Source organism: Sorex araneus, chromosome 1, assembly GCF_027595985.1.
Source record: "Sorex araneus isolate mSorAra2 chromosome 1, mSorAra2.pri, whole genome shotgun sequence".
In the NCBI taxonomy this organism is placed as follows: domain Eukaryota; kingdom Metazoa; phylum Chordata; class Mammalia; order Eulipotyphla; family Soricidae; genus Sorex; species Sorex araneus.
Window position 1 is genome coordinate 334,151,424 of NC_073302.1, and position 27,820 is coordinate 334,179,243.

At 40.8% G+C, this 27,820-nt stretch overlaps 2 protein-coding genes across 9 annotated transcripts in view; one reads left to right on the top strand and one right to left on the bottom strand.

The window, feature by feature from the left end:
* Window positions 1–1,616: 1,616 nt before the first annotated feature.
* On the bottom strand, window positions 1,617–23,169 carry SMIM19 (small integral membrane protein 19). Of its 5 annotated transcripts, none has more exons than XM_055138922.1 (4): window positions 23,037–23,169; window positions 20,380–20,517; window positions 15,855–15,979; window positions 1,617–1,753 (listed from the first exon to the last, which is right to left on the bottom strand). In XM_055138922.1, the coding sequence occupies exons 2-4, from the start codon at window positions 20,511–20,513 to the stop codon at window positions 1,746–1,748; spliced, it is 267 nt and encodes an 88-aa protein (XP_054994897.1). In that variant the 5' UTR covers window positions 20,514–20,517; window positions 23,037–23,169; the 3' UTR covers window positions 1,617–1,745. The 5 variants fall into 5 exon arrangements, with proteins under 5 accessions (XP_054994897.1, XP_054994688.1, XP_054994613.1 ...); XM_055138713.1 differs by lacking the exon at window positions 1,617–1,753 and adding an exon at window positions 1,762–5,405; XM_055138638.1 differs by lacking the exon at window positions 1,617–1,753 and adding an exon at window positions 1,762–5,462.
* The window catches only part of SLC20A2 (solute carrier family 20 member 2), a 113,140-nt gene continuing 108,362 nt past the window's right edge, over window positions 23,043–27,820 (top strand). Inside the window, exons 1-2 of one of the 4 annotated variants that reach the window (XM_055138218.1) lie at window positions 23,043–23,182; window positions 26,982–27,351. The gene's annotated coding sequence lies outside the window, so the exon portion shown is untranslated. Of the gene's footprint in view, window positions 23,183–26,962; window positions 27,352–27,820 lie in introns of those variants that run through there. The other 3 variants (XM_055138284.1, XM_055138479.1, XM_055138354.1) reach the window with 3 other exon arrangements.

Sequence of the window (27,820 nt, forward strand, 5' to 3'; positions counted from 1 at the left end):
GCTATTCTTGGGTGTTGAGACTTACTGTTTCTGTTTTTGGCATATTGAATATGCCACAGGTAGCTTGCCAGGCTCTGCCGTGCGAGCGGGATACTGTCAGTAGCTTGCCAGGCTCTCCGAGTAGGACGAAGGAATTGAACCCAGGTCGGCCATTTACAAGCAAAATGCCCTACCCACTGTGCTATTGCTCCAGTACATCAAATAACTACAAGAGAAAAATTAAGATCCTCTACAGTTGAGTACTTGGGAGTGATACTTTTAAGATATTATAAAGAAAATTTACTTGCTACTATTTGCTTGACTTTTATCTCAAAAGAACTCAAGTAAGACTGATAAGCTTGGCATGCTAAATCTTCCCCCTAGCAATAACATCTACACTATTTTCTAATGGGGAGAAATACTCAAAACCATTCTGTTAAGTGTTCCAGTTGCACAATTGGTTAGAACAGTACTTTAGAAAATCATTGTGCCTACAATAAGAATTTTAGAAACCAGGAGAGGATTTCAAGAGAATATATTATATAGAGAATACGAATCTTAGAAACAAGGAGAGGATTGTAAAGTAATATACTGCAATATATTGATTATATATTGCATATATGTAATATATAATATGCAATATAATATCTGATTTTTTTACTTTAAGCCTCTCCCATATTTCCTTTGTATTATCATCATTACTTGAATGATTAAAAAAAAACAACCCACAGTCTTCTTTATCATCCTTCAAGTAATTATGACAATGCCAAGTTTTAAAATTCAATTTTAATTTTGGGCACTGTGATTTATAATACTGTATATTTTTTTATGGTCAAGCAGCTTAGCTTTCCATTCACATATATATAATTATATTTATATATAAAGATGGAATCATGCAATTCGCTGCTACATAGATGGATCTGGAGAGTATTATGAGTTAGTCAGGAGTGGGACAGAAGATCTTTAAATGTAGTCAGAGAAGGAGAAATAGCTCAGCGCTGGAGCAGCGTGCTCGGCACTCGGAGGCTCTGCACTGAGTCCCAGCTCCACAAGGTTCCCCACTAGACACTCAACTCCAAACTGTCAGGCCTCGGAAATCCTAGGAGCGAGTAGCCCACTGTATCCAGCATTCTAGAGAGCTCACCTCACTGTAACCCCTAACAACCCCCCCACACCACCACCACACACACACACACACACACACACACACACAAAGAGAATGTAATCATCTGGCTGTGTATCCACAGAGGGTGACTGGGGTGACTTGATTAGTGTATTTTCTAAGTCTGTCCCTCTTGGAGAGCCTGGCAAGCTACCCGTGGTGTGTCAGATATGCCAAAAACAGTAACAAGTCTCACAATGGAGACATTACTGGTGCCCGCTCAAGCAAATCGATGAGCAATGGGATGACAATGCTACAGTGCTCATTAGCTAGTTATGTTTCCTCTGGGACTGCAAACTAAAAATTACATATTCTAGACCAGCATTCTTCAACCTTTTACACCTGCAATCCAGAAGAAAATATGAGAAATATTTCGCAGACTAGTTGACAGCTAAGACAGAAACAAAAAACAATGGAGATAGTATTTTATTTATTAAATCCAATGTTATAAAATTACCGTTTCTTAGCTAGTATGACATATGCTGCTGTCTAGAGTTTAGAAAATTTGATATATGTGGCTGCAGTTTTATTTCTGAGAGATGAAGCACTTTAATAACATCCATTCTTTTTCTGTTTATTATTACTGATGTAGCTGAAAAGGTCTTTACAGAACTGTGGAGTAAAAAAAATTATAAGCAATTTAATAGCTACATACTCAGAGAAGGTATTCTTTTTCAAGGAATATCCAGTTAAGACAATGATTGCATTTTATGTTTGAACACCAAAAATAGCTCTTCTTTTTCGTGAGGAACAAGTGAGCATAATTTCACATTTTCCAAGAAGAAGCTTTTAACAAAGGAATTATCTTCACAAGTACCCTAATTTTCAAGGAAATAATTATTAAAGTATTAGTAAATATCAATAATTCTCTGAAGGGTAGTGTGAAAGTAATATAGCTTCCAGTGTTCTTTCTTTTTTCCTATATTTAAACAGATTTTGATGTTTTAGTGACTCAGAACCCAAAATTTCTCCTAAGATGCAAGGCTTTAATAACTCCTAGCCATTAGCAGATTTTTTTTTCATTTTAGCTATGTAGTATGCTCAAAGGAACAATTTGTCACCAGTCATCATTTTCTCTTGATTTTTAAGATATTTCATCTGGTCATATGATCTTTGAAAAAAGCCCAGCGGTTTATTAGTAAAACCTCTATGCCTCGAATGCAAATGACAAGTTTGGAAGGTTTCAGAGCGGCTCTTGACAGAATCTTGGAACATACTATACATAAAGACCATGATAATAATTAATTGCTAGGAGCTACAGCAAAAATACTCATCAAGAGCCTATGTACTCCAAGCTTTAAATACTCCTTATTGCAATGTGTTATGTTTCCTTTTCTCTTTATGACTTGTATTGCTCATTCTAAAGTATTAATATATTTCTTTTCTTTGTTTCTTCTGAATTTAAAGTGCTAGTACATGGATGGCAGAGTTTTGGTACTATCACTATTTTTTTCCTGAATACTGCCCTTGCTCTGTTAAAGATGAAAAGGTTTTGCTTTATACATTTTTTTGTCTCGGTTTTGTAAGAATTTTTCTTACAAAAACTTTTACAAAAGAATTAACTTGTTTTTTGATATACTGCAACACTTTATTAGAACATATGAACAAATGCAATAAAATAAGAATTTTTGCAATGTGTAGTAGATAGGAGATCTGATGCAATTTGAGGCATCGGGTGACTGAGCACTTCATCTAATATAATCAGACCACAACAGGTCAAGTGCAGTGTCACCTCACCTCTATACAAAGCAGTTGATTTGATCATGGAAACTTTACATGATTGGGGGAAGTTTTTGGTGGCTAACCAGGAAATTTCTATAGCCTGCCATTGGTCTGTGAACCACTCTAGATGCTCACAAGAATTAGGGACTCCATTAATATTCAAACAATCTTTCTCTTTCCAAATATTCAGTATATAGATTGGTTACACAGAAGAAAGAAGGTTGAACAACAGCATCATCGAAGATTATTACACTGACTTCCAAAGGGTTCTAGAAGGCTATATTTTTAAAAATTTGAACATCCCTGGGTTGAAAAAAGAAAGTTATTCTCATTTAACAGATGAACAAATAAGACCTAGCAAATAGTATGCTAATTTCAAACAAATAGTAATAAAAACATGCTGAAATTAATGTTTTTAATTCTATGTTCTATTAACTAACTCTTATTGATTTTCTTTGTTGATGCTTTCAAAGCTGTCCCCCAAAGTATAGAACTTTAGAGTACTCTTTTGAGTAAATTAAATGTGACTTCACACAAAGTAAATCAAGTTCAAGTTTTATGTCAAGTTTTTAAGGGAGAAAGATGAACTAAAGCTTTTTGTTTGATCAGTAATTACAAGTTATAAGAGAGTTCAAAAGAAAAACGATGATTTGTACCATGAGGTGACCTCCCTCCATTCAAAATTGTTTCAAGTAGTTTCACACAGCTTGAAAACGCAAACATCAGCTTTAGTCAAAGCTGTCTGCTAACAGAATTGTAAGGATCTACAATTGTCATGTTTTTTATATATTCAATTAAAAAATTCAATTAAATATATTCAATTTAAATGACTAATATTCCTAAAAAGAAATTTAATCCTTTGAAATTGGCTATATTTTCCAGAATCTTTTTCTTTTTCTTAAATAAGCAAAAAAAAAGGGTATAGCTTACAAATATTGTTAGCTTAAGAAGTGTGATTAATGCTATTTCACCATGGCAACAGGATAGAGGCCATTAAGGAAGGCACCTAAAAAAGTAGTCCAGAACATCAAGAACCTTAAGTAAAGTTAGAATGAAAATAAATTAGCATATTTTGAGTAATTAAATTTCCATACACTTTTATTCATTTACAATTTGTCGATAAATTAAAATCTATCCTTGAAACTGGAAGTTCTGAAACTCAATCTTCAATCCTCTGCAGGAAAAAATCACTGGTCTAGATGAAAAGAGAAAGTTAACTTTGATGATCAAAAGGCTCAAGGAAGAAAAGGAGCAACTTTTTTGCCAAAATGAATTACTGATAAAAGCCTTGACAACTCAAAAAGTTGCATAAAATTTGTTGGCAAATAGCAGGCCAGTGCCCCTCATCCCATACCCTTACTATTAAAAACTTCTTCAGTTATTTCCAATGAACAATATCTTAGTGACAGATTTTTGGTGATATAATAGCAATGACGTTAGATTTTTCTTAAGAACTATGCATAGTAGAGCTGGTGATGCAATTAAATAAAGTGTTACACTGTGAAAGTCATGCTAAGGCTGAACAACAAAGAAAATAATTTTAAAAACAGGTACACCACATTTGCTATTTTTATTTTTCAATTTTTTATTTTTATAAAGTTCTTCACAGTAAATTGTTACATTTAATATTCCAACAGCAATCCCACCATTACACCTACCCACCACCATATTTTGAATGTTTCCACCCTGACCCCCAAGTCCTGCCCCTAAGCAGGACCTAAATAATAATTTCTTTTGTAGTCTTGTTATAAATAACACATTAAAAATGATCCAAAATAATTTTTTTTAGAGGAAAGTATGTGAAGATTGTATTTCACCCTGGAACCACTAAGTCTTTGTAAAAGAATGAGATGTCACATAGTTGTGAATGTGACCACACACTCCAGGAATTCTGAAATTTTAAATTCTGTTATACAGCTGAGGTTAATTTACATTTTTTAAAAACTGGAGGGTGACTTAGGGGTCCGGAGGCATATCTATGGTTCCGTGTTGCTTTCTTCCAAGAGCTTTATTTGTAAGTCACTGGATCATGGCCGTTAATGAGCTTAGATGGCCCCAGAGGCAGTTCCTGGGCATGACTGCCAGGCTACCTTAGAAGGACGGAGAGTGGGGGGGGGACACCTATTCCTAACTATTGAGCCTGGAGATTTGTCACAATCTGGGTTTTTCATACCTGGGTTTTTCAGTAGATTCACTCATAGGTGAAGCTCATCTGAGCCTGTGGAGATCGGCTGTGAGCATGGAGGTGATTGAGTTCTAGAGGTTTCCAACCACTGGGCTCTGTTGGGGCGGAAAGGGGAACTCACCCAGCCCCTTCTAGGTTACCCTGGATTAGACAGCCTGGAGAAGGGTCTGGAGGCATCTCTATGGCATATCGTTCTACATTTACTATTTTTAAAAAATGACTTAGTCCACTCAAGAATATCTGAAAACCAGGGTTAGGGAGATAGTCCACATTTTAAGATGGCTGTCTTGCATTTGGCTGACTCCAGTTCAATATCCAGCACTGCATATGATGTCCAGAGCCCACCAGAAGTGATCCCTATGCAAGAATCAGGAGTAAGCCCTGAATGTGGTTCAAAAACTGAAATAGAAGAATCTGAAAACCGACAAGCAAATTTGTAAATTGGCTGCTTCACAGTCTTATTTCTTGAGTTAACTCCTTCATATTCTTAGGCCAACTTCCTTCACTTTGGAATTCAAATAGTTTTGAGTTTGCTAGTTTTTACTATTAGGTATAATAAGTTTAAGAGATATCTAAGCAATAATAACACTTATAACAAAACTACACTGAAAAGGCTCTTTGAAAACTTTTTTTGTGTATAACAAAAACACCGGGGACTTTTTTTGGATCACACCCAGCAATGCTCCAGACTTGCTCCTGGCTCTGTGCTCTGGGATCACTCCTGATAGAAACTAGGACACTTGGATTGCACAAGAAGCAGCCTCGTCCAAGACAAGCACCTCACCTCTGTTCTAACTTCCAAATGTTAAAATTTGTTTTAATTTTTTTTCACACATCCACTTTCATTGGTATGATGAATTGCGATCTAACTGCTTAAATTGGGGGGTAGGGGTAAGAATTACACTAAATATAAAATATGGGGCTGGAGCAATAGTACAGCAGATAGGGTGCCTGCCTTATATGCAGCATCCCATATGGTTCCCCAAACCCCCACCAGGAGTAATTCCTGAGTGCAGAGCCAGGAGTAACCCCTGAGCACTGCCATGTATGGCCTAAAAAAAAAAAAAAATCAAGAAACAAAAAAAAGAGAAAATACAAAATATATTACTATACTATAGCTCAAATATTTTTTGAAATATCTATCCTCCATTTTCTGTTGCTTCTGAAGAGTAATACGATAGAGCCCACATTGTAGGAAAATGAGCTCTCAAACTCAGGAGGGGCCAGTCTGAACGCCCTGTTGCTTTTGAATCTGCAACTGAGATAAAGAATTGTGAAAGGCCTCCCACTGATGTGAAGTATTGTACCTCAGGTCTTACCTCAGTTAGGTTGAGATAGGGGAGGTTCTTCGAAGGGGGGGGCATGAAAGTAGGTTGTTGTAGGCCTCTCAAAAAGAAAAAACTGGGGCCCAAGAGAGAGTACACTACCTAAGAGGCTTGCCATGCAGGTGGCTTACCCTGGCACCCCATCTGATTCCAAAGCCTTTCAGGAGTGAGCACTGAGAACAGAACCAAAAGTAAGGCCTATCAACAGCTAGGGGTGCCTCCTTCCCACCCCACACACAACCCCCCCACAAAAAAAAATAAAAAACAAAAGCATAGGAATTTAACCATTTTCATCAAGTCTAGTGGATTGCCAGTAAAAAGTGCAAGAATGCCAGTCACTGTTGCTTCCTGTTGCAGTGAGAAAAGGAAAGTGGCTGAAAGTCGCAGCTCTCTGAGCCAGTACAACATGGGCCAACCTGACCTGACTTGGGAACATTTGAGTCTAACCAAGTCCTGAGTTCTGGCGCACCACGAGAGCCCAGAGCACTGCAGCAGTGTGCTTGGTTCCAGCCACTTTCAACTGGAGGAGGACTTTGAGGGGAAAATACAGAAAGATAAATCTGTAAAGAGCAATTTGTCTGCCCCTGAGACCCTTTCGTAAAAGCATCACCTTCCTTCTGGATTGTCTGCTTTATGGCTATGTTCAAAGCAAAACTTTGAACACAGTATTTTTTAATACATTTTTAAAAAGGAAACCTATGCATAATAGTGTAAGGGAAAAAGCAAGAAAAAAAGTCACTCTTAATGTTTTGTTCTGAATTCATAATCCCTGTGAGTTTGGTTGACAACTACTTTTCCATTACCAGAAACATAATCTAAAGACTTAAAAAAAAAATCTAAGAAACAGGGACCTCAGCCTTTTTGGAAAATATGGACATTTCTCAAAATACTAAAAATTGAGCTTCCATTTGACACAGCAATACCACTTCTGGGGATATACTCTGAGGCCCCAAAAACACATAGCAGAAACACCATCTACATTCCTATGTTCATTGCAACACTATTAACCATAGCCAGAATCAACCTGAGTGCCCAAAAAGACACAAATAGATAAAGAAACTACAGCACATCTACATGATGGAATATACACGGTTGTTAGAAAAAACAAAAGTCATAAAATTTGCTTATAAATGGAGAGAGTCATGCTGAGTGAAATGAGCCAGAGGACAGATATAGAATGACTCCATTCATTTGTAGTGTGTGTGTGTGTGTGTGCGTGTGTGTGTGTGTGTGTGTGTGTGTGTGTGTGTGTGTGTGTGTGTGTATGAAGACCATGACCAGGGAAAACAGGGGTTAGGAGGACTGGTCAATGGTTGATCTAATCACAACTGTGAGTGGGGATGAGTGTAGGTAAGATATAGGAGACGGCCATGACAATAATACCTGGGAATGATCATGCTGGACAAGAACAGAGTGTTTAAGGTAGGTAAAGAGATAAAGGGATATGATAACCTTTCAGTATCAATGTTGCAAACCACAATGCCCAAAAGGAGGGGGGGGAGAGAGAGAGTGAGAGGGAGAGAGAGAGAGAGAGGAAAGAGAGAGAGAGAGAGAGAGAGAGAGAGAGAGAGAGAGAGAGAGAGAGAGAGAGAGAGAGAGAGAGAGAGAGAGAGAGAGAGAGAGAGAGAGAGAGAGAGAGAGAGAGAGAGAGAGAGAGAGAGAGAGAGAGAGAGAGGAAGCAAAGCGCCTGCTATAGAGGTAGGCAGGGGGAGGAGGATGGGGGATAGTGGGTGGAAACCGGGGACACTGGTCTGGTGGTCTGGTAGTGGGAAATGTACACTGTGGAGAAATGGGTGTTGGAATACTGTATGATTGAAATCCAATCATGAACAGCTTTGATCTCTTATCTGACAGTGATTCAATTAAAAAGAAAAGAAAGAAAAGAAGAAAGGAAGGAGGGAGGGAGGGAGGGAGGGAGGAAGAGAGGAAGGGAGGAAGGAAGGAAGGGAGGGAGGGGAGGGAGGGAGGGAGGAAGAGAGGAAGAGAGGAAGGGAGGAAGGAAGGAAGGAAGGAAGGAAGGAAGGAAGGAAGGAAGGAAGGAAGGAAGGAAGGAAGGAAGGAAGGAAGGAAGGGAGGGAGGGAGGGAAGGAGGGAGGGTGAGAGAGAAAAAATGAAAGAGGGACCAGGGAGATAGTATAGTGGATTAAAATGCTTGCCTTACACTCTGCTGACCTGGGTTGGATCCCGCATAGCATATGACCCCTGAACACAAAGCCAGGAGTAAGCCCTGAGCACAGAGGGGCTATGACCCAAATCCAAAACACAAAACAAAGTAAAAACTTTCTGAAAACATGCAAACTGTTACAAGTGAATGATCAATTCTATTATTAGTATAAGAATTTTATCAGGGGGCCCGGGGGGATAGTGCCAATGACCACAAAACATAATTCACATGCAGGGGGCTTGATTTGATTCCCGGCACCACATGGTCCCTTGGGCACTGCAAAGTCAGAGCAGCCCCTGAGTACTGCCTGGTATAGCTCAAAAACCAAGAAAAATAAATTTATTATAGAAATTAATTTCCCAATTTGAATGAATCTAATTTTGCTAATTTTGTCTTGCTATGTAGGGATTGAGATACCTACCCTATATTTGTAAAACATAAATATAATAGAAATACTTTAACTTGTTCTACTTTCTGCTATATTTTTTTTTTACGGCATCCAGATTTCTGGGGCTAAAAGCATTTGCAGTTTAGTTTGAAATTTGTCAAATGCTTTTTTATAAAAATTCCTGGGATGGAGGCCAGGGAGATAGTAAAGCAGGTAGAGTGCTTGCCTTGAATACGGACAACTCAGGTTTGATCCCCAGCACCACATATGGCCCACCGATCCCCACCAGGGGTGATTCCTGAGCTCAGAGCAAGAAATAAACTGAGAGTGTGGTACCCAGGCCCCTCTCCCCACCTTCCCCACCCCCAAATCCCTGGATCAAAGGCACGCTTTCATTTCAGTAGAGAAACAATTGGGAAAGAACAGTCTGGAGCTAGAATCACCCAAAATAAAAAAGTGATCCACCCTTAGGCATCAAATTTGGAACTGAAATACTAGTCAGCCTGGTCTGCGAGTCTCCTGTCCTCTGCTCTTTCACCTTCCCACTTGGAATGGTTTGGGTTTTTTACCTTATTAATAGCATAAATGTAGCAAATACATCAGTACAGACTTTCTGGTAAAAGTTCCTCATGTATTCTGGGTGAGCAGGCAAGGGCAGCAGGAAGATGCTATTCCCCAGTGAGCTACAAAGAGTTAAAGCGTTTACTCCTTAGCACTCAGCTTAATTCTTTTCCTTTGAACTCATTCAAGACTCATCCAGCCCAGGGGGACTTACAAAACGCTGAAGAGGGACAAAAGGTGTGTTTTCTTGTTTTACAGTGGTGTTTGAAATAAGGTCAGTGCTAGCTTCATTAGAAGCTCAAGTGGGAAACAGGCTACAAGGAGCTCAGACTTTAGTCCTCACCTGTGCCGCACTCTGGCTGCAGGCAAGCCATATAACCTTTTCCCATTGTGTTTTCTGTACCTATTTCTCTACTGTTATTTGAATAGGAACCCCAGATCCTTCAGAAGAGTAATTATAGCAGTTAAATAACTGTTTAACAATTACTTGGCTTTGTACAATATTCTCTTCTTATATCTTAAAAATTATACTTACACATCTGCAACTACTTTTATTGCATTATTTGCTCTACTCAATACCCGTTTCTTTTACCATAAACTGCATTTGATTTTTTTCAATGACTCATATAAATAAATCCACCTGAAACAGTGTGAGGTCAATAGCAAACATCTGTGTCTTCTAACTTCTTCCGAGTGCAGCTGGCAGGCGTCAGCTTAACATCCAATAATTTAACACACTCAAGCTGTGCAACTATAGAGGCTGACCAGTGTACTGCTTAGTATCTTATGAATTAGAAAGAGAGGGCAAAAGGAGGAAAAGGAGAACACAAGTGTTAGGTACCAGTTTATTAGTTATTCCCTTTTCTCCCAAAGAAAATGGTTCCATTGATTCCTTGGTGGATTTGTGGGTAAAAGTAGGACACGAGCAATTGCTTTGAAGTGTGGCTGCACGCTGCCACTCATTCCCAGCTCTGATGGGAAAGCAGCGAACAAACTTCAAAGCTGGATTGATGTTTTTCCTGTCAGGCCTGTGAGCCCCATCAGTCAGCTTTAGAGGAAAAAAAGCAGAAGGAATTCATCCTCTCACTTGACAAGGTTTGATGCTCACTGAATAATCCACCAGTTTTTAGTTCTGAGCATTTCTAGCAAATGCAAATTTTTAAAAAATCAATCTCATTGTGGTTTATCTTTATTTATGGACATTATTTTTATAAACTGAGACAGCCAGTTTTCGTGATTATCCAAATTCTTCTACATCAATGTTAGAAAGTAAAGCACTTCTACTCCTGACTACATTCTCTTCTTTATGCTTCTTAGAGCAAAGTTTAACTTAAAATAATTTTCTTACCACTCTGCTACCTGCAGCCCCTAATTATAACTCTTTACAAAGCTTCAGTTTTGTACTATCTGTACAAGCAGTGCTTTCAAATTCCTTTAAAAAAACACAATTATCTCTGTTGTACAATATGTACTTGTATACAATATAAACTCCCTTGTATAAGATATACACTCTTGAATGATTATAACTAATGTGAAACAGCAATTTCCAAAAATGATTATTTTTGTCTGAACTTCTCCATTTAAAATTTATATTCCTGGGACCAGGAATGTGACTCAGCAGTAAAGTATATGCAATGTACCACATGTGTGAATCCTGCATTTGATCCCCAATACCATACTTACCCACTCTCACTTTATAGTCTTCACAATTATAAAGGGCAAAAATGCTTAAAATATAGCTCTAATTCTTAAAATTAAGACTACAATTAAACAAACTTGTGATGAGTTAAACAAATAGTTCAACTTCCTGCCATATCTCCAACCAGCTCTTATTGAAATAAATATAAAAATCTGATTAGAACATTTTATTGTACACTACATAATGATACAAAATATAACAGGTCTGCAGGGAAGCTTCTCACAGTTTCTTTTTTTTTTCCTTAAAAACTTGCAAATATCCACATGGTGAATCAATAAAAGAATTAAAAAAAAAACTTGCAAATAACCAATCATATTAAATACTGCTGGTCTGAAAAGCCAGTTGCTAACACTAATATAGAAAAGCCACTTTTTCAGCAGCATGGCTTGTGTATAGCCAAAAGAAGACACTTCTAAAGGGAAAGGAACTGTGGGGTTAAAAAGTTAACAACCAAAAACCAAATTTATGGGATGACGATTAAAAAGAAACTAAGTTAGGAAAAGCTTCTATAATTAGTTAATGGCTTCATGAGCAGAAGACAGTCAACTGTACAGTTCTGAAGAAGCTACAATACTCAGTGCAATTAAACAGTGGTGATGCCAGTAAGAAGACTATAAAGTAGTCCCTCATCCACACTACATTTCTGACAGAAAATAATCTAGAAGGAAGTTAGGGCTGGAGACAATATAGCAGGTAAGATGCTTGCTTTGCACGTGGCAACCGGTTTTGATCCCTAGTACAGAGGGTCCCTCAAGCACCATGAGAGTGACCCCTGAGCACAGAGCCAGGAGAAAGCCCTAAGCACTGCTGGGTATGGCCCACAAACAAACAATAAATAAAAGGATTGCATTTCAATGACTAGATTTTATTTTCTAATTTAGTAAAAATATTCATATCACTGGCTATACATTTTCACTTCTAAAGATATAGTTTAAGATTCCTGGTTGATTGTATCCTGAAGAAATCAAGGATTTCATTAGATAAAAATCTCTGGTTGTGTTGTATCTTAAGTATGGACAGACTCTATGCTCAAGTTTTTTTAAAAAATATAGTCTGAAGAGGCTGCAGAAATAGTACAATGGGTAGAGCACTTGCCTTGCACGTGGCCAATTGGAGTTTGATACTTGGCAGCCCTTATGGTCCCCTGGGCAACACTAGGAGTAATTCCTGAGTGCAGAGCCAGGAGTGACCTCTGAGCATCCCAGGTATGGCCCATAAACAAACCAGCAAAACACTAACAAAATATATAGTTCATGATTTAGCAGGAAGAATTAGGAACTTGGTCTGGATTGTTTTACAACAGTTACTTATATTGCTTCTTTAGAGTTCATTCCAATGAGAGCTGTACACTGTCAGCTTGGTTTTGTGGTTGCTGATAGTCATGCTTTCTTGCTATTGAAAATAAAGAAAGAGATAAAATGAACAAAACAGCAAAATAATTACTAGCTAACGTCACTGAATCATATTTAAGCCTTGATTCTCAATTAAAAAGTTCATTTCAAATGGACTTTTCTTTTTTTTTTTTACTTTCCACATGGTGATTCAATAAAAACAACAACGGAAAAAAAACCAAATGGACTTCTCTCTTTTAGAGAAAACACACATTACGATCCTCTTATTTAACATTGTTTAATGCAATTTTAAATTATTTTTATCCAATTGCCTTAATTTTGTTGGATAAAAGGATTTTCTACACTTTAAAATATAATATAGGAAGAATTAAGATTTCCTAATTTCTTTTTTTTCTTACTCCCATTTTCACCATCAGTTAGTAATGACGTTTTTGTTCACATGACAAGAAACTTGACTGGGTCAGAAAGATAGTACAGCAGGTAAGGTGCTTTCCTTACATGCAGCTGAACCCGATTCAATCCCCAGCATCTTATATATGGTTGCTCAAGCTCCACTAGGAGTGATTCCTGAGCAGAGTTTGCCAGTGAATAAAAGTTAGGTGTGCACCACTTCCTCCCAAGAAAAAGAAAATAAATTTGACTATATTGTTATACTGTTATATTTGTTTTGTTTCAGACCACTAATTTTATGGCAATGTTACAGCAGCAAAAGAAAACAAATATACATTGGGGCTGGAGAGATGGCACAGCAGGTAAGGCACTTTCCTCTAATGCAACCTACCCGAGTTTAATCCCGAGTATCCCATATGGTCCCTGAGCACTTCGAGGAATAATTCCTGAGTGCAGAGCCAGGACTGAACCCTGAGCATCTCTGGGTGTGGCCCAAACACAAAACAAAAAATCCAAAAGAACCAAACACACATTATAACACAAGCATTCTAACAAATTTTATACATTTTACCATAAAGGAAAACTATATACTGGGTTTAAATTACGTATACTATGTTATTGAGGAGATGACTTCTCAGTTTTGACTAGACTTCAATGCAAAATGACTTCTTATTTTCTATGTAGAGCTTCTGAGAGCATTTTTTTTTTAATACTTTATTCGGATAAGGGATTTTTAAGTGGTAGAATACTTAAAATTTGTTATCTTAACAAGGGTTGAACGTCTTCAACTGGGATCAGCATACTCACATTTTGTACAACCATCATCACCGTCTACCCACAGAATCCTTTTGCTCATCCCAAACTGAACTCTTACCACTAATTAATGACTCCTTATTCTCTCCACCCCTAGCCTGGCAACCTTATTCTATTTTCTGTCTCTGAGTTAAGTCTCATAGAAGCAAAATGCTCTAACATTTGTTCTTTATGCCTGGCTTATTTCAGTTTCTGATAAGAATGATTCCCAGGCACAGTGTCTTTAAGGTCCATTCACGAAGTACTATGTGTCAAGTTCCCTTCCTCTTAAAAGCTAGCACATTCTACTGCTTCATCGACCACACTCTGTGTATCCTTTTGGCAGTTTCCACCCTTTGTGAACATGGCTGCGATGTTAACTTTACTAGTAAACCATGTCAATGCCACAAAGCCAATGCCACAAAACACACTGTATCACTGTCACTGTCATCCCATTGCTCATCAATTTGCTTGAGGGGCACCAGTTACGTCTCCATTGTAAGACTTGTTACTGTTTTCGGCATATCAAATACACCACAGGTAGCTTGCCAGGCTCTGCCGTGGGGGTGAGATACCCTCAGTAGCTTGCTGGGCTCTCCGAGAGGGGCGGAGGAATCGAACCCAGGTTGCCCACGTGCAAGGCGAACGCCCTACCCGCTGTGCTATCACTCCAGCCCACCACAAACCCCAAAAGGAACAAAAGAGGAGATCAAGAAAAGCTTAATTTCCTCCTACTTTATCACTGCTGTACTTATATAGTTCCTTTTCCAAAAGGAAGTGTTGTTGGTGCAGAACGCTTCACAGTCTCTACTTAGATTAAAACATAAATGCATGTATATTCTCTGTCAGTTGAGCCAATGGTTCAATGGAAGGCTTCAGGATCACACTGCTTAAGCCCTGCAGTGTTGGGGCCACTCCCTGGAAGCACTCAGAAATGCTCAGGAGACCATGCAATGCTAGGGATCAAATCTGGGTTGGCTACATGCAACATTATGTGCCATCATCACACCCCTCTACATCTCTCCAGTCCTGATTACCCTTTCTAGTTTCTTTCTATAAATATTTACACAACACACAAACACACACTTTTTTTGGGGGGGGTCACACCCGTTGATGCACAGGGGTTACTCCTGGCTCATGCACTCAGGAATTACTCCTGGTGGTGCTCGGGGGACAATATGGGATGCTGGGATTCGAACCTGGGTCGGCCTCCTGCAAGGCAAACACCCTACCCGCTGTGCTATTGCTCCAGCCCCACAAACACACACTCTTAAATCTAAGGAAATACCTAGTCTTTTTCCCTTAAAACATTGTTGTATTAAGATAATTCATGCTACTAATCTGGTACTTTTCTTTCTAAGCCTTCCTCCATGCATCCCTAATTACTCAGAACATTTAAACTATAAGTTCAAAAAAGGTGAGGAGGAGGATGTTCGGTCAACTGATTTTAAGAGTGGAATCTTAGTAAATATATTATCTTTCTTGCTTCTCTTAATACACCATTGAAACCATACTTCACTCTTCAAAATGGCAGTACAAAAGGCTATAGCTTCTGTATATAATGCATAGTGGTGCTGTACATTTTAAGCTTTGGTTGTTCTCCACTACCTACATATAGCACTTAATACTGCAGGGAATAGTAATATTGATACACTGGTATGACATGCCCATAAATTTGACATACAGCTTTGAATGACAGTAATTTAATTATATTAGAAGTGACTGCAAACTCCATAAACATTAACCAAACCTATTGTAGCTCCAACTCAACTTCTTCCACCCCGAATTATTCTAGGGGTCCCTAGGTCTCTTGTACCTTGGCTACTCTGGTGCCATTCTACAGGAAAGTAAGTTCAAAGCAGGAGATATTATAACAGAGATTGTTAAAATATTTGCTTTGTATAAAACATACAAAATACAATTATTTGACCATTGCTGGTATTCTACAGGTTGCAAAAAGAACACATACAATGAGCTTTGATACGTTAACTGAATGTTTTTGTTCAGACTGTTTTGAGCATCTGAAAAGGGTACTAAGTTTTTATTATAAGCTAGTTTGCTAACTGTACTCAATTCATGAGGACCTACTTATTTTACTCATCCCATGAACACAGTTAAACATAGAATATACTTACAAATAGAATACATCTCCAGTTGCTGTCTTAAGCGAATTTTGCTCATTGTGTCATAAAAGTTAGGCTCTGACAAGGTTTCTGCTGAAGATGGCACACTGAATATCCTCATAATTTTCCTTTTATTCCTAAAAACAAAACCAATGCAGAAAAAATTTGTATTACTATCTATACTTTTATGACTGAGATAACAAAAAGCTACATTAAAAATAGGGCCTAAGGCCAGATTCCACAGTCTTGCATAAATCTCATCCATGAGTCAATCTGCTGAAAAACTCAGGTATGCAAATTTTGTGACTGAAATCTCCAGCTCCCACTAGTCGGGGATAGGGGACCTCCCCCCGACCCATGTTCTTCTGGGAGCCTGGCAGTCATATCCATGAACTGGCGCCATATATGTTCATTAACGATCATGATCTAGAGGCTCACAAATAAATCCTGAAATAGATCAGAAAGCTGCACAGATTCTTCCAAACTCCAAAGACACCATACAGTTAGAACTTCAATCCCAGGGGCTGGAGCAATAGCACAGCAGGTTGGGCGTTTGCCTTGCACATGTCCAATCTGGGTTCAATTCCCAGCATCCCATAGGGTCCCCCGAGCACTGCCAGGAGTAATTCCTGAGTGCATAAGCCAGGAGTGACCTCTGTGCATCGCTGGGTGTGACCCAAAAAACAACAACAAAAAATTCAACCCCAGATGTGTATCACCCCATCAAAATTTTAGAATTCCTGGAGCAAGATCTCCTACTCTGCATCACTGATAAAACAGGAGTAGCACACCACAATGGATGAGATGTAAAGTAGAAGGCAACCAATCTCAATTAAGAAAATATTAACAGTCAAAGCTTAACCTGTAACAACATGTTAGCAATACACAACAAATAATTTAGGGCCTGCTATTGGGGTAGGTTTGGGTGGTGGTTGGGAAAACAGGAAATAATGGTGGTGGGAAGGTGTAATGGTGGTGGGATTGGTGTTGGGATATTGAATATAATAAATCACTGTGAGCAATTTTATTTAAATAAAAAAGTTTAAAAAAACAAGTGGGGCCAGAGTGGGTACTCCAGTGGGTAGGGTGTTTTTTCTTGCATGAGGCCAACCCAGGCACAATTGTCAACATCCCATACAGGTCCCCCAAGCCTGTCAGGAGTGATACCTGAGCACAGAGTTAGGAGTAAGCCCTAAGCACCACTAGGTGTGGCCCCAAATCAAAAACAAACAAAAAAAGCACTCAAATGACAATGAATCAAATTTCTATTCAGGTTCTGTGAGATGCTTCCTTGGCTCAAGTATTCTTCCATGAATATTTCCTCTAGTATGTAGCTATTAGGGGCTGGCGAGATACCTCAAGTGGTAGAGCACATGCAAATCCCTGGGTTTTAATTCTAGGCACCATAAGAACTCCTGGGTGTGGTTCAAGAGGGCCACTGAGCACCTCCAGCAAAGACTTCAGGTTACCCAGCACCACTGGGTTTTGGCCCTTATGGAAAAAAACGAAAAAAAAGAGTATCAACTTCTATAAGAAAGTGGCTAGATACATCCACTTAATATTAACAAAGTGATGTACTTCTTCTGTGTACTGCTTTTCTCTCTCTCTGCAAAACACCATGTACTTCTTGTAGGGTGACATTACTTTGTCCTCTCCCCGCTTGCCACAAGTAGCTTGTCCCGGTTTTCCCCGGAGTTTAGGCTTACCCCAGCAACACCCATCAAGGTGTTCCCGAATCTCTCCCATCCCTTTGTTTAGCTATAATCACTTCTCCATGCTCTCTTCCCCAAAAGAGTTAATTCTCGGCTTTCCCTTAATCTGACTCTGCTAATTTGTAAGGTCAGACCTTCCTAGGATACTGAGTTTATATTATATAAGTTAATATTGCCTTTCTCCTCTTCTTCTGCCTTTTGAATAATTTACTTTAAAGCTATGTCTCTTTTGTATAGACACAAGAAGACAATATTATGTTTTTATAACTTGGGAATTAATTGGCCTCAAATATTATTCCCTCCCGGGCATCTGCTTTCTCCACTTAAGCCTCAGTTGCCCTCAGTTCCTAGCACCCCAAAAGCAGGGTCCCAACGAGGGACACGGGAAGGATCCAGGGCAAGCGGTGAGTTATGTGCTACCCTGGCATCGAGATGGGCCTGGCCAAAGTGCCTAATTCTTAACTATAAGTTAAGAGCTTGATCATAGACAAATGCTGTCATGATCCAAAAGTAATGATGAGACTAGGACCCTGCTAGGGATAGGAAAGACTGATCTGGCCTGAGCACTGTAGTCTGAGATTGAGATGGCCCCAGGAGAGCAATTCCATAAGCTTTAATGCATCTCTTATTGTGTCCATACAAAATGATTAATATCATGAATTCTTATATGTTTGCTGGCTGAGGAGAAGAGAAACACATTCTTGGGACTCCGCCCTTGGGTGGATCCTCCTGCTGAAAGAGAATTAAGTCCTAGGAGAAGCATCCCCTAAGGGAAAGAAACCTTACCCTATTGATTGTGACCACACCTATGTGTAGGCCCCAACCCCCTGTGCTGTGGAGATTTAACTAGGCTGAAAGAGTGGGTTGGGGGGCCAGATCCACGGGGGCGAGATCCAGAGATCCAGAGAGAGATCCAGAGCCGGGAGAGAAGCAGAGAGAAAGAAAAAAATAAACTGATCGAGCAACCAGTTTGGCCTTCTTCCTTCCGTTGCTTGCCCTTGACCGACAGCACACACAGCGGTTCCAGGGCACTGAACGCGGGCAGTGAGACAGAGCTGCCCGGAGAGCCCACAAGTGCGTGCGCCCCTCGGCGAGCCTTAATTTTTTACAGCTGGCGTCTCTGGGTGGGCACAAACCACCAACCTTTCGGACACAATAAGAGATGCAAATTAGCAGAGTCCATAAGAGTCAGATTAAGGGAAAGCTGCGGATTAACTCTTTTGGGGAAGAGAGCATGGAGAAGTGATTATAGCTAAACAAAGGGATGGGAGAGATTCGGGAACACCTTGATGGGTGTTACTGGGGTAAGCCTAAACTCCGGGGAAAACCGGGACAAGCTACTTGTGGCAAGCGGGGAGAGGACAAAGTAATGTCATCCTACACTTCTGATTAAGAACTGAGTACTACTAATTTTCAAACAGTGCAGTGCGAAGGAGGTGGCTACTGGGAGAGGAAAGCTATGAGTGCACCAGAGTTGATAAATGGATGTGTACAGACATCGAGCAGGTCGCTGTTCCCTCATCTACCAGCGAGAGTCCAGGCAGCTAACATTCACTTGCTTCTGGGGTTCTGTGGTGGGAAGGGTGAGCTCACATATGAGGGCAAATCTGGGCCAGAAACTATTCCCCAGCCTAAACATCAATTATTTTGGATTTTTAAGTATTTTGAACTATTTAATACTTTTTTGTTTCCCTGGTAGAAGATATCTTAAAGTATGTGACATAAGCAGAGTAACAACTATGTCCAACTAACACTGTTTTTCCTCTTTAAAGCATCTCCCTCTTCTCATTCTTTTTGGGGTAGGGTAGGGGAACTCCAAGGTGGTGCTCAAGGGGCTAGGAGCCACTCCCGGTGACATTCAGCCCTTAAGTGCCTCAGTCCAGAAACACAATGTTGCTGAAGTCCAGCAGGGACCACCAGCACTATACCTGGATGTGCTCAGGTGCTAATATATACAAGGTACATACTCCATCCCTTTGAAGTACTGAATCTCCCCTCCCTTATTCTCCCATATTAAACTCTATTTAAGGTAAAGGATCCAGATAATATGGAGAACAGCTCATTTCCCTACATAGAGAATAAGGTTTATTGATGACTGACCCCACATCTTAGTACATCAGGGACACAAAGGATAAGGTCAGTGTACTCAAGGGATGAAATATAAATGGGGAATGACATATAAATAATCAGGTAACACCAATATTATTCTTTCAGAAATACTCTTGACAGCCATGCACAGAAATAAAAGAAAACGCTTTAACTCTGCAAAGAGAGAACTGCTGAACATCTATAGAAAATACTGTTTCTACATTTCAGGGATGTAAATCAAAAATGATGCTCATCCAAGGGCACCAGTGACTCCAGAACGGACGATAAAGTTGAGCTCTATTAGTAACAACAGAATGGGAGTTTCCAGCACCTGGTCAAGTTGTCCATATTTGCACTTAAATCTTCATTTCTAAATCAATGGCATTATGGAGGCTGGTGAAATGGTTCAAAGGGCTGGAGTGCAAGCTTACTACTCATAAGTCCCTGACTTAAAAATCAGCTCTGGATGTTCCCTAGCACTGACAGGAACAACCCTAGCACCTCTGGGTATGGCCTCAAAACAAAACAAATAAGCAAAACCAAAGGAGTGTTCAAAGTTAGAACCTTAATTCCCAGGACTGGATACCCTAGTAGATCGGGCTTTATAGCAGGAACAAAAATGCTAATGAAATCATTTTTGTGCATTTAACTCAGTAACAATATATAACAAAAAATTTTTACAAGACTTTTAAATGCCCAGTTTCTTATCAACTCTGAGATAACAACAAAAACTTTACCTCTTGGCATACATGAAGAGAGCAAAGCTAACAAGGATCACCACCAAATAAACATTGGTGGCTTCATTCCAGGCCTCATGTACGCTATAATCCATAGAACCATCGTCTGCCATCACGCTGTAACTTCCAGGCATGGGGCTAAAAGAGAAAGAAGGGGTTTCTTTTTTATGCATATAAGGGCTGACCAAATCCAGTCTGCTCTGTGCCAAAAATATTCTTACATTTTAAAATAGATATATTTTAAATGGTTGTAACCACCTACATAATATTCTAGATTTCTGTCCTCAAAAACCTAAGCTACTTACAATCTGATGTTTTTAGCTTGTCAACTACTTGTCTAGGTAACTAAGGCAGGCAATGTATTTCTCTTTATTGTCATCTTTGAAACATTTAGGACTCCTTTCCATAAAGGTGAAAACTTGGAATGGAAAAAATATGACCAAAAAGATTGTCATTGCCTGATTTCGAGACTATAATTACCACCCAGATGGAAAGCAATGGAAAATCTCTTAAAAACAGAGATCCAAACAATGACTTTGATGTTAAGAGAATAAACATCGGGCTAGAAAAGATGAAAAGTCATGACAATAGTCATCTACATGCTTCCCAGTGCAACTAAAAAATGTTTAGAGCTTTATCTAGTTTTGACCAGCTGGCCAAATTTGGTTGAAAGAAGTTATGGGATAAGTTACATTTTGCTATTTACACAGCTGTGACTTCTATTCAAGGAAATGCATTCTTTGGACATTCCCAAGAAAAATGAGTGGTAAGAACAAATGCATCAAGCAGCAAGTAAAAGAGTAATGGTCTCTTAATTTTTTAGAATTTGAAAAGTTAATGTTTCCTTAAAAATTCTCTGTCTTGGTCATAAATGGCAATTCTAAGTAAGATGATGTAGAATATAAAAGAAACACAACTGAAGTTTTAGAATTCTATAAAAAGGTAGAAAAGTGGATGAATGATAGGTGATATACTAGTTTCTATAAAGATAAAAAGAATACTGGGAAGCTAAGACAATTGTTTTGTAACTTCTTTTACATGTCACATAGCATTGAAGGGATTGCAGAAATTTTTCATCCAAAATATACCATAAACTGACCTGTAAGCCTCCAAAATATTCCTGCGTGTAGATTTTGGGTCATTAAGTTTGCAAATGTTTAAGGAGGACAATCTTTTCTTTTAGTTCCCATGGCATAAAGTGGAAATACACTTTCTCTGGGGTCTGCTCCTAAACCATGTGGCATGCTTTCTGATACTGCTGTCATATACTGAGGGCAAGTCATTTCTATGACATCTATTGGTTTCTGATGACCATAAAGACTGGAATTGTAAACGATTGGCCAGGAGACTAAAAACAGAACTTTGAAAGTATAAACATTTGTAAATGCAAGATCTAAATACCATTTTAACAGTAAACCATACCCAATTCCTAAATGTTAAAAATACGAATTTGGGAGACCTCCAAATGGTGCTGAGTGAACCTGGAAGTCTCTACACATGATTCGCAGCCTGTGGTTCAACGTGAGTTATCAGGATGTTGCTCAGCCCAACACGCCTATGGAGCTCTGAAAGCCTCCAGGGCCACACCCTACTTTTGGGGGAACCTGTGGTGCCTGGCATTAGGTTGAGTTGATAGCAACTAAAGTATGTAGAAAGTATGTAAAAAGTAATTCTCTATTACTGATCCAGAAGAGTGAAATTTAAATGTGACTTATTCAGTCTTGGTGAGCAACGACACTACGGTTCTACTATTCCAGGGACATGCACTTAGTTTAGTCTGGGAAATTGTGAAAAACTAAGCAGTGAATTTGGGCCTTTTCTACTCAGTCCACCACCACGAGTAGGATGCCTTCGTATGACTGCAGAAATACGGAACAATCTTGTCTCGAATCAAAGTACAGAACAGAGGCCTAAGCTCGACAGTACCTCCCCATCACTGGCGGGTACTGCACACCAAGCATCACTTTCCTAAAAGTAAACTACTCAGGGGTACTGGAACGGTTCGTTGCAGGCAAGCTCATGTTTCGGAATATAACCAAAGTGGCTACCCTTGAGCTTGGCGCTTTGGAGCGCCAAACTCTTTCCTCAGGCATTTTTCCCCTGCAAAGCAACGCTGGGCTATTTCAGTGGGGAGATGCGTGCACCCACAAAATTGGGTCCTCGGTAAACTCAGAATCCCGAGGTGAGTCGCCAGGATATAAGGAGGCTCGGTTGGCGCGGCACACTTTGGGGCTGAAAATGACATTTCACTGGAGTCAAGGGGCTGCACCCTAAACCCTCAAAGGCGTCTCCTGCTCCGCGCAGCTGGCCCTGACGTCGCCGTCAGTTGTCGTCGTGCTTTAATGTCACTTGTCTCGTCAGAACCGCCCCTCTGGGATTCCTCACGGGATCCCCGGCGGGGGCCGGTCACTCAGCCCCGACGGTCTCCCGTAGCCCCTCCGGGCCGGGCACTGCGCAGCTGCGTTGTGGGACGCGCTCAGGGCGGGGGGCGGCCGGCCGGGCGCGCGGGGCCCCGCGGGGCTGTCACCCCCCTCCCCGGCCCCCGCCGCGTCGCCCCCGCGCTCCCCCCGCGCGGCCGGGGCGGGGCGCGAGGCGGGGCCGGTGACGCGGCCCGGCGGGGCGCGAGGCGCGGGGCGGCGCGGCCGCGGGTCACTCACGCTGCGGGCTCGGCGGCGGCGGCTCGGTTCGGGGCTCTTCCCCGGACGCAGGGCCGGGCGCGCGGGAAGCGGCCCCACGGCCCCGACGGGCCCTGCTTCGTCACTTCCTGCCGGCGCGGCGGCTTCCGGATGGAACCAGGCGCCAGGTCTGGCCTCCCGCCCCCCCTCCCCGCCCCCCGCGCTTTCGCTCGCGCTCGGGAGACGCAGTCGGGGGCTCGGCACCTGGGCGCGCGCGTGGGCGGCCGGGCGGCGCGGGTGCTGCCCCCGCGCGGACGCTGCCCCGCGCCCCGCAGCTGCCGCCGGCCTCCCCGTGCGCGCCTCACGTCGCCGGCCTTCAGTGCGGCCTCACGCCCCCGCCGGCCTCCCCCGGGTGTCTCACGCCCCCGCCGGCCTCACGCCGCCGGCCTCCTTCGTGTGTCTCACGCCGCCGCCGGCCTTCTCGTGCGCGCCTCACGCCCCCGCCGGCCTCCGTGCGCGCCTCACGCCCCCGCCGCGCGGTCGTGCGCGATTTCAGAGACTAGCCAGCCCGGGATGCTCAAGTAGTGTCAATTTCAGTGACTTCTTAGTATTTTTTTTTTAATTGTGTGGGGACTTGAAATATTTGTGGTACGAAACAGGAAATGAATTGTGTAGGTTTTCAACACCTGAGCGAAAGAATGAGATTTCAGTGGCTGAGGCAGCCCGGCGGGGAAACAGCCTCGTCCTGGTGCTGGAGGCGCCCCTCCGCGTCCGCTAACTGCTCGTTCAGGTAGCTCCTGGGTCCGACAGGAGGTGTTCGGAATCGATAAGAGCTGGCATTTGGCACTGCCCCTTCTCAAGTTTACTCCGCTGTCTGGTGGATTTTTCTGGTCTAGAGCAAGAGCGTTTCTTGCCACAGTAACATACTGGCTTTATATTTATGTTCAACATCAATGTATTTCTTGGACCATTTAGTTTGACTCGAAAGTTAGGGAATTAACGTTAATAAAGGGACATTTTGAGCGATGGTTGTTTCCGAGGTGCTAATTGGTTGACACGCTTTTTTCATTATCCTCACGGATAACTTTTGCGTAAGCATTGGTTGCTCAGAACATTTGATTGCATGAATTTGATTTGAGTGTGGCCCATGTGGATTATGTACGTTAAATACTTGTTTCTATTTTTGTAAAATACGGATATTGGCTCATAAAACGACTTAGAGAGTAAATGTCTTTCAAGCTGTAATACGGATTTTAAAGTGCGTAAAACTGCCATTAGTTGAGTATTCTATCGTTTCCAAAGTCTTAGGTCTGGTATCCAAACTCGCATTACATAATGTCACCCAATGAACACCCTATACCAGAACACTGAAAAAAGCAAATGTCGGGAAAGCCTTAATGGTCCTTCTGAAAGGCCTTCTCTTTCCGTATTTGCTTTCTAAGTGACATTCTTAACCAAAGGTTAACAAACATGAAAAAGAAAAACTGACTTTCCAGTACCAAGCCAAGGAAATAAAAACCAGTGACTGGCTGTTCCTTGGTTGCTGAGTCTAGCATTCAGGGGCTTAAGAGTGTTGAGAACATTAGAGTATGCACTTTGGAGGTAGTCTGCCTACTTTTTTCAGTCTTTTAAATATTTTAAACATGTTTTGAGTTTAGTACTTTGTACATTAAGAAGGTTTTAGTTGAATTTTAAGTTGCTTTTGATTTCCTTAATCAGTAAGTTTATTTTGATTCTGAAGATTAACTTTAGTGCTTTCATTAGACTCATGATGAGTGACGCTGTGCATCTCTGAAAGTTGAATAGACTGAAGATGATGAGGGAGATGCTTGGCTCTTGGCTTTATGGTTGGAGCATACTGGACTAGTTAGTTTTCTGATTCTAGTGTGATCGTTGGATAGAAAAAGACAGAATTATTTGCCAGTCAATAGTTTATGGAGGGCTTCTTTGATACTTCTTTTGGGGGAGAAGTGGTTAATTGTCATTAAGGAAGAATATAAGAAGCAAAGGATGTATGTGTTTGCTTTTGGAGTAGTCTCAAGAATGGGTGATGGTTCTTGCCCCATCTTCAAGCACTTTTCTAGGAGTTACTTATTACTGAAGGGCAGCCATCTTTATGGGGAAGTGGATGAAGTGAAGGAGGTTGGGGTCGCACATGAGTATAAAGCAAAGTACTAATATTCTTAATGGGTAAACTTTAGGGTGTAGGTCTCCACAAGTCTATTATGAAAAGCATTCTAAGAAAATGACCTATGCATATTTGTAAATCTCTTGTATTAACATGTATGTATGTCAGGAAATTCAGAGAATATTATTTTCATGTGCTTTGTAAGCAGTGAAATGTTTTTAGAATATAGCAAATGAAAAGTTCTTGAATTTTTTGTGACTTGTCGTTTCTATTGTGTTTGTCATTGTGGAAAACCAAAGTGACCATAATATAATGCTAGCAATTGACTCCCTTTCCTGAGGCATTTAAGTGACGTTTGTTTCACTGAGAAGACAAGCATTGCTTGTTCTTACTTCAACACTTGGCTGTCCCATGGAGAACATTTTAAGCTTCTGGGGTACAGGGGTCTTTTTTGTTTCATTAATCATGATGTCTCCCAAGCCTAGAACAGAGCCTGGCATATGGGAGGTACTCAGTAAATATTTGTAGAATGAACTCAAATACATTGGAATTCTCTTGTCTCTTTCCACTAGTACCAATTCCACTTAACTTTAGGGACAATACTGTTCCATCCACCTTATCCTCTCCACAGAATCTGTAGCCCTTTAAATGGTACCTGTTCATTGCACACTTTGGCATTTAATCTTTTACAGCATTATATCATTATGAAAGAGTTTCCTGTGTTTTGATTTCCCCAACCAAAACATAGGCATCTTGAGGGCAGGGAATATGTGATTTATGCAGTACAACTTGTGATAACTTCTTTGCTCACCCATTATAATAATAAACAGAGTATTTTGGTACTTATCTAATGGAAGCATCAGAATTATTCAAAATTGGTCCCATTCTCAAGTAGACAGTATTTGACTCAGATTTGCATTATATATATATGAAACAACTGAAGGATTTGGAGCTGAATAGAGTAAATAAAAAATAGCTAACATGTGCAGTGCCAGACCTGTTAATTTCACAACAATGCTTTGAAGTAGGTACAGTTGTAATCCTATTTTTAAATGAGGAAACTGAAGCACAGCAAGACAATTTATTTGTCCCAAATCACCTTTCAAGTTATAAGTAGCATGATTGGATATGAAATCAGGCAGTCTGCATTTCAGTGTGGTTTCTCTAGGGAAGACAGGAGAGAGCTGAAGGGGCCTGGGTGTAGCTGTGTGGTAGACAGTATGCTTTATATGGATGAAGTCCTGAATTCAGTTGCTGACCCACACAAAAGGGGTGGGGGGCACAAGGGGAGGATACAAGTGAAATTTAACAGTGTTATTTTCTTAGTTTACAAATCTTTAAAATCTCAAAGTAGCACAAGAGGTTCCAGTGACTCTGAGCTACAGAAACATTTATGGATTTTTCAGATAGAAGTAGTTTATATTTATTTATTTATTGATTTGGGGGGGAACTCCCAGAGTTTTGGTTGGGGGATCCATGTGGTTCTTGGAGTCGAACCTGGGACTCCTTGCACAGCCCTTTCATTCGCCTTTTCACTATCAGGGACACTTTTTAAAATGACAGAAGGTAAAGGTCAAGAAACTGAACTTCGAATTTCAAAGCTGAGTGAGGATTATATTTTTTGTAAGTATTGAATTCTTGGACAGTGATTCACCAGGACATGGGACAATGACTGTTTAAGTTACTAATTCACTGTAAAAATGTTAGTACCAAACAGAATACTATTGAATGCCACTTGAATCTTACTGCTTTTCTTTTCTAAACACTTATAGATTAAAAGCCCTTGTAGTTATAGTTTGCCGGAATGTGGGTCACTAAAGATTTCTGCTACACTGCTCTCTGTTTGTTCTGTCCTTAAGTGGAATCCGGACCATCCTTCCAGCTTGTCTTGAGAGATAGAGAGGCTTCTTCAATGCAAGTAATACTTCTTTGGTGGACAGAAAAATGTAAGATGGTGCCTTTGATTTGTTGGCATACACGGACCGATGAACTCTCCTTGAAGCTGTGTGGAATTAGATGAGGGCCTACAAACTCCAGCAAGTTGAAGAAAAACAAAAGGCCCAGTTAGCTGACAGTATTATTTGGGGGGCCTTGGGCAACCACAGAATTACTGAATCAGAGTAACTTCGCAGATAGGGGAATACATGCATCACCACTCCACTGTCCGGGAATCCTGCCTGACGTTTGGCACAAACCTGGTTAGCAGCGGGGAGGACACACCCGCAGCAGGTATAGTCTTTTGGTTACTCATTGTTTCTCCTGGGTCAGAGGTCTTGGCACTTGTGTTGGGAGTGGTGGGGCGACGAGGTGGGGGAACGCTTGATAAGTAGACTCAGTAAAATTATGCCCACCGTTAATGTCAGCATCCTTCCACCAGTGACCTGAGATTCTCTTCCTCTCCCAACCCTGCCTCCTTAGCAAAATCTCTCTTTTTTTTTTTAATTTACTTGTAATAGTTTGGGTCACATGCTTGCACATTTTAATGGTTTTAATGTGTGAGTTACTTTACCTCTGTAGCACTAACATGTCCAAGACCCTTGATCAAAAATGCCCTTTTGTATTTTGGGTTTTGGGGGTTTTATGGGGAGGGGATTGGGGGCACCTGGTGATGCTCAGGGGTTACTCCTGGTGGTGGTGCTCGGTAATTGGTGACCACATGGGATGCCAGGGATCAAACTCAGGGTGGGTCGCATACAAG

What these genes read in the sequence shown, in the direction of transcription:
- SMIM19 (XM_055138638.1), bottom strand. Translation starts at nt 20,513, where the DNA reads ATGCCTGGAAGTTACAGCGTGATGGCAGACGATGGTTCTATGGATTAT. An exon ending in CTCTTCATGTATGCCAAGAG is followed by an intron (nt 15,980 to 20,379) that starts GTAAAGTTTTTG and finishes TTTTGTTTTTAG; the next exon opens with GAATAAAAGGAAAATTATGA. An exon ending in ACTGGAGATGTATTCTATTT is followed by an intron (nt 5,463 to 15,854) that starts GTAAGTATATTC and finishes GTCGGTTTTCAG; the next exon opens with ATTCTTCTATTTCAGTTTTT.